The sequence below is a fragment of the Aulonocara sp. 'chitande type north' Nkhata Bay genome, linkage group LG17, assembly GCF_057382095.1.
Source record: "Aulonocara sp. 'chitande type north' Nkhata Bay isolate Kocher_YH1m ecotype deep benthic linkage group LG17, A_spYH_male_GT1.1, whole genome shotgun sequence".
NCBI classification, from domain to species: Eukaryota; Metazoa; Chordata; class Actinopteri; order Cichliformes; family Cichlidae; genus Aulonocara; species Aulonocara sp. 'chitande type north' Nkhata Bay.
The window spans coordinates 26,699,936-26,708,458 of NC_141360.1; the positions used below are offsets into that span (position 1 = coordinate 26,699,936).

Sequence of the window (8,523 nt, forward strand, 5' to 3'; positions counted from 1 at the left end):
CAGTAGCACTGACTGCACCTGTATAAACTCCAGGACAGAACTACAAAGTGTTTGTTGCTGTTTGCGTTGCAGCTGCGAACTCTGCAAAATGTCCTGTGAGGGTTTTTTTTTTTTCAAGAGTTAATATTTTGGGTATGGTATCTTTTTTTTTTATTAAAAATACAAGAATAAAGGTGCTTTTAGCATTTGCTGTTTGATTGCAGTTTGTCTTGCAAATACATATTTGTGCTGCAGAATCATGCACAAACAAACTATTATCTGAGAACCTCAAGATCAAACCTGTGTCAACATCGTGTCATTCTTTTGGTCCATTGGAATGCGGTAAGCCATCATACGGTCCTATTGGAAACTAAGAACATCACATGAAATTGCTTATTTGGGCAAAAATGGATAAATGATGTCATTTGTTGAAAAAAATATTACAAACTACCATTTTCATGCGGTGAGTTTAGAATAAAATCAATTTTACCCAAATTGCATGATTCAGTACCGTCACTAACAAGGAATTAAACATTTTTGAACAGACAAGCTATGATAGTTTACACCTTTAATGAAATATAAACAGAAATACCACAATGCACGGCAAAACCTCACTAAACCATCAAGTTTCACATCAACAAAGGACTAATGAAGTCATAGGTATGCAACACTTTGTGGCATCTTTAAAAACAGGTATTTATCCTCCAGAGTTGGGGCTGCAAAAACTACAGTGAATATTAAACTCCAAGACTGTGTGAATGAAGTCACTGCATGCATTTTTTGTAGGTTAAAGGTGCCCTGGAAATGAGTGATATTAGCATACACAAGGACAATTACTGTGAGAATTTATGAAGTCATGTGATAAAGACAGTTCTACAGTTAAATACAGAAACAGTCCTATCCCTGTTAGTGCTATTTGTCAAGGCCTATTACTAGCAATCCTCCATCACAATCTATTATTCTAAGTCAGCTCTAAGACGCTGACTCAAACTGCAGTGAAGCATCCTGCTGGCTGATCAGAAAATATCACATACTTTAAAATTTGTGTAGAAGCTAAATTATATATTAAAATGTGCAAATCAACATACATATACACTTACATATTTCTCTTCTTATGCATGTTCTTCAAGAAGACAGACAAATAACACAAATAAGGAAAACCATAAAACACAAAGAGGCCCAAATATGTGAAGAAATTCAAAGAAAAAGAAGTGACACCGAGGCAATCATTGACTGATCCAATGAATGAAAAACTCAAAGGTAAAACCATCAAACAGTAATTGAGACTGAAGCATCCCTGTAATCTATTTATCAATGTTACATTTCCCCCCTCATGTGGTAGCCAGAACCCTCCAGCAGCAAAGCAGATGTAAAAGAAACTTGAAGCTAAAAGCTCCTAAACTACTGCAAATAGGAGGTCTGAATAAGTCTCCAATAAGAAGTTTAAAATTGCAGCATCAAGTGGGCTTTATTTGAAGTTGTTTTGGTATAATCATAGGTATGCTTCTGAATATTTGACAACCAAAGTAAATCAGAGCACTCTAGAGCACTACAAAATTTCTTCCTACATCAACAGCCTCGCCTTCTATTGAGAGAAATCCTCTTCAATATGGACAGTTCGGATGGTTTAAATAGTGTCAGATCTAAATTTGTTTCTGTCTTGCTGCTTTGGTGTGGGCCTAATCATGTAGTGTTTACACAAAGAAAAAAAAAAAGGAAAAAGAAACAGGTGACACTGCTTAGCCATAGAATGTGTTTCGGCTTTCTGGCTATTTCAACTGAGGGATGAACTCAGACCAGCTGATGTTCGCCATACCAAGGTCGTCATCATCCAGACCAGAGAAGCTAATATCCACCAATATCTTGCTCAGGCTGTCGTTCATGGTATCCAAGACGAGGCCCTCTGTGATTGAGCGATTGGCTGCTGTGGAACTGCCTCCCTGCAGAAGCTCTCTGGAGCAGCTACTTTTGAGGCATTCGGTGGGCGACTCTGCTGGTCCGGTCACTCTGGAGGGAGCAGATGTGAGCAGCTCTCTTGGGGAGTTAAACAGAGGCAAGTCTTTAAAGGGAGTGCTGCTGAAGCTGAAGGTGGTGTAGTCGTGTTGTGGAGTATCTGTGGGACCACCTGGTGTACGAATAGGGCTGAAGTCCAGAATATTTTGGCTTCCTTTGCCCACCGGGGTCACTTTCCAAGACTCAAGTGCAACATAAGAAGGTGGCTTGCTGGGGGTGGATGAGGTCAAATGGCTTCTACTTTTTATCGGGGTTTTGAATGAGAACTCCCTATCTGGGCTTTCCTGCCCATGCTTGTCTTCATCCAGCTCAATATGTGGATTGTCCTGGAATGTCGAAGCATCGGAGGCTACGCCAGAGTCAAAGAAATTACTTTCGTGGCAGAGGAGAACAGGCTCTTCATTCACAGAGAGAACCAAGCGCTGTTTGCGCCGTGAGCTGCTGGCTTGTCTCTTTGGAGGAGCTTTGGGGGTCTCGCATTTAATTGGAACACATACCAGCTCCTCCTTCACTTCTACCTTAAAGTCCGTATTCTTCTGAGGAGATATCATCACAGCTGGGGAATCACTTTGTGTCACCTGTCAGACATGCAACCATTCCCATTAAAATCTTAGTGGTATGGGTGAAGTTCATACTCATCTCTATGCACATAATGTTGTCAATGTAAACTCTAGGGAGTTCCAAGAAATACTTGTTTTGAAAAGCAGTTTGCAACTTGCATAGCTTATGAAGTAAAACAACAACAACAACACATTTTAAAAAGCTGAAATATATGAGAAATTCATTACCTTCGGCGCTATGCGGACTCTCTTTGTTCCTCGTGAATTGTTCCCCTTCTGCTGGGAGCAGGGCGGAGGAAAAGGGGTAGAAGTGGATGGCAGGTAGACAGAAGGAGTGACGGGGAGCTGTATGGGCACCAAGTATGAATCGGTTCGAGGCAGAAGAGGTTTCATCTTTCTCTCTGAACACAGAAAACACATCAACATTGCACTACACATTTCCAAACTAAACAGCAGTTTGCCAACCTCTGATCTTTCTCAAGTCTCAAATTTATAAAACAACTCATACATTTCTTTTAACTCACCAGAGCTAGTTGGTGTTTTTCTTGCATCTGGAAGTGTCCTCTTTTGGTGCTGTGAAAAGTAAGATGAGACAGAAATTATATCAGTTAGGAGCCTTACTGTGCTGCCACCTAACAACAATAACTTGGCGTTCTGTCCAAAATTTGGCCCTTCATAGCCGACCCTACATCTTTACTGATATGAGAGGAATAAAAGCTTTATGATTGTATGGATACCAGACATTAGGAGAAACAAGTGCTCTTAAAGCACATTAGCCTTTCAGACTGACTTCAGCCTCTCTGCTTCCCTGCTGCTCTCGTCTCCTCCTGCAACAAAAACAGGTGTAGCTACACTCTGTGGGTCTGAAGGTCTGGTGACAAATAGATTCATAAACGTTCTGATTTTTCTGGCCCTTCTCGGCTTACTGCTGCCTGAGTGCGATTTAAAGATGGCTTCTGAAGAACTACAAAAAAAAAGAAAAAAAAAAAAGAAAGGGGCTAAATCAGTCTTACTTGATTAGCCAGTAAAAGCATTGGCACAGGAACAGTGGCAGTCACTGGATCACAGCCCGGCTACAGAGAGAGATGTGAAGTGAGATTAGGGGGAAAATAAGATGAAAAACAATATGAGGAATCTCAAAGCACTCTCAAGGTGTCAGCCATAAAAACAAACAAACAATTGAAAGACAAGGATCCAAGCAAAATCATTATATAAACACAAGGTAAAACAATAAGCATTTAACAAGCATTCTTGCAACAAAACATTCAGGCCAAGTACCACAAATGTTCCCAGATATCACCGATGTAAAAGCAACGAGTCAGCTGCACTCACCTTGTACACATGATCAAGTGTGAGGCATCGATTGGCTTCAGGTCGGATAGTCCAGAAAGACATTTTACCATCTGGAGACGTTTCACGAATGAACATGTCATGCAGAGAAAGGTTATGGCGGATGGAATTCTGCAATTATAAATGAAAAGAAAAAGTGTTTGAAAACTGCTGCTTGCTGCAGAGCTGTGAACATATCACACTTTCAGCAGCTCTGAAGTACCTTCCAGCCTGGTTTGGCCACATCTCTATAGTAAGGGAAGTTGTCCTCAATCCACATGTAAATCTCTTTGAGGGTCATCCTCCTGTTCTTTCTGCTATTGATAGCAAACTGGATCATGGCCATGTAGGAGTACGGTGGCCTCTCTGAAATGGGTTGCTGAGGAGCTTCTGCACTGGTATGTGTATTGTGTGCCTATATGACAAAAAACAAACAAACAACAGTCAATAAATCTGACAGTGTAACTATTTTCTGCAATCAGACTACTATTGCTGTTATTGCAAATCCCAGCTGTGACCAACTTGTCAAGAAAGGGTGTTTAGGGAACATGTAGCAGTATGTCTGGGGTCAATGTTGCCTTCAGAAAAGTATGCACCCCCCCTCAAAAAAATAAAACAAGGCAGGTAAGTGACAAGAAAAAGCTCTGAACCTGAAAGGTCTGTGGTAAAAGTTTTTGGTTCTCCTTGCTGCTGAGCTGCTTTGTAGAATTTGGCTCCAAGGCACATGTGCTCATCTTACCCAACCACTGAATGTTGGTAAGGCTGTCATCCAATGGACCACAGTTTACATCCTTATTCACTAGTATCAGACAGAGAGGGAAAAAAGCACTGAATTCCACACTTATACATTAAGCATTATCCTAAACATTAAAAAAAAAACACTTTAAATTATTATTTAATTTCAGTTAGAAATTTGTCACCTGGGAAATTGCTTGTAGTTTCAGCTTTAACTGTATGTCCTTCTGTACTCCTTGTAGCAGCCGCTTCAGCAGCAGACTGAGAATCAAGTCCATAGTCCCACTTGTTGCCACTCCCACCTCCATTCAGAAGAATGAACTTGTTTGGGCCCTGGGCACCACATTCCTTGCCTTTAGCTGTGAGGGCCCCAATAACACTTTGAAGATTTGCTTTTTCCGGAATGACAACCACCTGAGTATCAGACTTGGATGGATGGTCCATGATGCGGATACCATCAGAAAAGCTCTGAGCGGCAGCTGGTTTTGACGGTTCTTTGGAGCCTGATTCTCCAGGCTGTGAATCCGTCGCATTTTGATGAAAAGGCAGTTTTCTTCTTTTAAGAATCAGGGGTCTCCTCGGGCTCCGTCTCATGGTCAGATCATTGAAATGTGCCAAGTTGTTCAGGGGTATTCTGCACACACACACACACACACACACAACTACAAATGAGAATGAACAACGAAGATTAACAGTTACAACAAGAGTAAACAGTAACATTATATAATAGCTACGGGACTCGGGAAACGTTTGGCCCCCTAACCATTTTGACAATTATTGAAACATTAGCATATAACTTACATTAAAGTCAGCAACTGATTTGTGTCGTTATACCTGAACAAATTCAATTTTTCCAGCGTTAGGTTTTCTTGCACCTGACGATAAAAGCTAACGCTAGCGTACGCTGAGGTAGTTGCTAAGCTACGTTAGCAAGGTGCCTAGTTCACTACACTGCTCCAACAAACGGCAAAAAACCTGACCTTCATATTACTGCGAAGTTTCAGAAGATTCCGTTTAGCTTGAGTCCAACCAGTAATGGTTCATATTCGTGTTTAAAATAACCGAAAACATCTAAAACAGTCTTTTATTTAATGTTATTTACATGACGTCAATACGATTCACACGCGATTTTGAATTTTGGCGCTGTGGGTGCGGCCTCCCGTCACTTTGATCACGTGAAATTTTTGAACCAATAGCAGATAGGATAGCGACGTCACTAGAACCAATCAGAAAATACAATGGCTACGGTAGATGGCAGTAATGCACATATGAGGTGGTTTGTCAAGCCCCAACCTAACCAAAAAGAAGAAGGGGAAGACGACCCGGGAAATAACAAACAAAAAGCAACAAAAAGATGAAAACAAAGCAGGCAGAGAAAAGACAATTTACACTAAAAACTAACTTTTGATACAAGTATTTATTGTATGCAAATACGCACATTAAGGTAAGTTTAATGTCGTCTTAGCACCCACGAGCGAGTATATTCGGTTTGGTAGTAACCGAATATAGTTTTGGTTTGGTAGCAACATCTGGTTATTTGCGGACATTTGATGTCTCAGTTGATCGTGTTTTTATTCCACCAGGTGTTCTGTGATGATTTATCTTAATGCCCAGAAAAGTTACAAAGACAGCAAAGCCTTCGCTGCAATTCTTGGAGCGGCCTTTGTGTGGAGCCAAACTCCAAAATGTGCCCGAAATCCGAGCAGCACTCAATGCCAGAGATTTCTTCACAGAGGCAGAAGCACAGAGCAGCTCAGCTCTTAATTCCTGGGTAAGCTGTAATGAATACTTTTTAAAGTGGCGTGGGCTATGTTTTGCTTAAAAATTATTTCTGAACATAAACCTGATCTTCATTTGCTAGAATTTCATATAATAATTTTCACATATGACTACATAGATTATTTTGTTTAATTTGCCTTTAATATTTCAGGTTAGGCCACAATTTGACATTTCAGTTGCAACTGCACCTCCAGTGAGACGATGGAGGAGAAAGTGTCAGTCTGCCACAAGCATCTTGGATAGCTGCAGTCAGCTGTCCAGGAAAAATAGTGTCTGCAAATTCCCTCAATTACTGTTTAAAACAGGGTCAAAGGACCAAACTCAGCAACCAAAGGGGATCTTCAAGAAGAAAGCTATAGAGAGTACTCATGTGGAAAGGAAACCTGCCGAAAAGAGAAGGACAGTTTCAGCTGCACAGTGCTCTAACCTACCAAAGGGACAGTTTGCCTCAGTAAGAAAAAAGAGCGCTGAAACATTCTCAGACGACACTTCATCCCACCAAAGATGTTTGGCTGAACCTGACAGACCATCTGTGCAAGTGTCAGAGAGATGCAGAATTCCAGCAGTCTGTGCTTCAACACTTCCCTGTGAAGAGTTTAGCACCACTGAAGTCAGCAGTGTCTGTCCACCTCCTGATGTGGACACTCCGAAAGCAATGGAGGAAAGGAACATTTCTCCGTCTACCCCCTGTGGACATTTGCTGCTGGCTCAGCCGTGTACGCCTCCATGTAATGAGTCACCTGACATTTTGGTGGCTGACACGCCAGAGAGGGACTATGGAATGAAGGTGACATGGAGAAGAAGAAAGAACTTGATGGTGTTGTTAAAACAGAGGGGCCATCTCTCTGAGGCAGATGCTTTAATTCAAAGTTGATGTAGAGATTGTAAGATTTGTCTGTATTCTCATAATAGCTGCAGATTAATTTCCTGCTTATTGGTTAATTGACTAATTGTTGCAGTTCTAAACATCATAATGCCACGTCTGACAAAGTCTGTTATGAACCCCCTCTGAACAACATTTTTATGCATGAGTTTAAAATATAACTTTAGTAAATTAGTTTAATGGGTGTGATATTAAAATCTGTCTTGTGACAGACAGATTCTAATGATACTGTACTGTTTTTATAAATTATGTTATATACAGTAGATTTAATCCTCACTTGTGGCAACATATCTGGATTGTTATTCATATGCTAATGGATTTTGATAGCAGACATCTGGAAGAATGTTTAATCTATATTAACTTTAACTGAAATATCCAAAAATTAAGAGGCACAAAATAAGTACTCAAGTTAACTGTGTGATCTAACGACTGGTCTTCTGAAGGGCCATTTAAGATTGTTTTTGATGATTCTGCTGTGCAATTTAAAAATAGGCATAAAATAAATGTTTAAGAGGAAAGAAAAAGCTTGATTATTGAGTAATCTCTCAGGCTTCCTGTGACCCCTTACACCTGGGATTGCTCTGCATTTTTATCCCTCCTTCTAGCATTCCATTTATTGAGACAACATCCCAGATTGTGATTGACTCTTGGTAAGTCAAGACGTCACACTAAAAGTGTTGACCCTAAAAAAGCTGTGCTGATCCCTGGATGCATCCCTTCTGAAACGAAAGATGAGCATCAGCAGGTGAAATAAGTGTTTAACAGTTACAGTGACACAACCGTTCAAAGACTTTCCCAGAAACCACTGAAAAACACTAGTTTCCATTTATGTTACATGGTAGATGCCAGACCTGTAACTTGCAGGTTTGTGAGTAGTTAGATATACCATTAATTCAGACTACCTCACAGCAGTGTTAACGTGTTCCACAAAAACATACTTTGACCCACATTTAGTTTGCAGTAAAGTTATATTGCTATAATTGCAGTTGGGTTAGATTGGACAGGTGGAAATTTAGCTGGGTGTTTTTCTTCTAAAACTTTAGATTTGTGACAAATCATTGCTAATTCATTCGTATACATTACTTGCATTTATATAAACTTATATTTATACAGGTTTTTATTTATATAAAATGAAAAATCAAACCCCTCCTACAGTCAAGGCATGCACTCCCCCTTTCTGTAGAATGTCCACCAATCAACTTCCCCCTAAGTAACTGGTAAGCCAATAGCAACCCCTGTCTTTAG

General features: G+C 40.3%; 2 protein-coding genes across 5 annotated transcripts; one reads left to right on the forward strand and one right to left on the reverse strand.

Annotated features, from left to right (window-relative positions):
- Positions 1-532: 532 nt before the first annotated feature.
- On the reverse strand, positions 533-5,780 carry LOC147310193 (forkhead box protein M1-like). 4 transcript variants are annotated; one of them, XM_086269211.1, is made up of 9 exons: positions 5,597-5,780; positions 4,802-5,250; positions 4,532-4,680; positions 4,105-4,296; positions 3,885-4,013; positions 3,566-3,625; positions 3,077-3,125; positions 2,781-2,953; positions 533-2,570 (listed from the first exon to the last, which is right to left on the reverse strand). In XM_086269211.1, the coding sequence occupies exons 2-9, from the start codon at positions 5,208-5,210 to the stop codon at positions 1,749-1,751; spliced, it is 1,983 nt and encodes a 660-aa protein (XP_086125337.1). In that variant the 5' UTR covers positions 5,211-5,250; positions 5,597-5,780; the 3' UTR covers positions 533-1,748. The 4 variants fall into 4 exon arrangements, with proteins under 4 accessions (XP_086125337.1, XP_086125339.1, XP_086125338.1 ...); XM_086269213.1 differs by lacking the exon at positions 5,597-5,780 and adding an exon at positions 5,451-5,590; XM_086269212.1 differs by lacking the exon at positions 5,597-5,780 and adding an exon at positions 5,418-5,573.
- Positions 5,389-7,802, forward strand: rhno1 (RAD9-HUS1-RAD1 interacting nuclear orphan 1). The gene is made up of 3 exons (XM_086269216.1): positions 5,389-6,060; positions 6,200-6,387; positions 6,547-7,802. The coding sequence occupies exons 2-3, from the start codon at positions 6,223-6,225 to the stop codon at positions 7,267-7,269; spliced, it is 888 nt and encodes a 295-aa protein (XP_086125342.1). The 5' UTR covers positions 5,389-6,060; positions 6,200-6,222; the 3' UTR covers positions 7,270-7,802.
- The last annotated feature ends 721 nt before the right edge of the window (positions 7,803-8,523 follow it).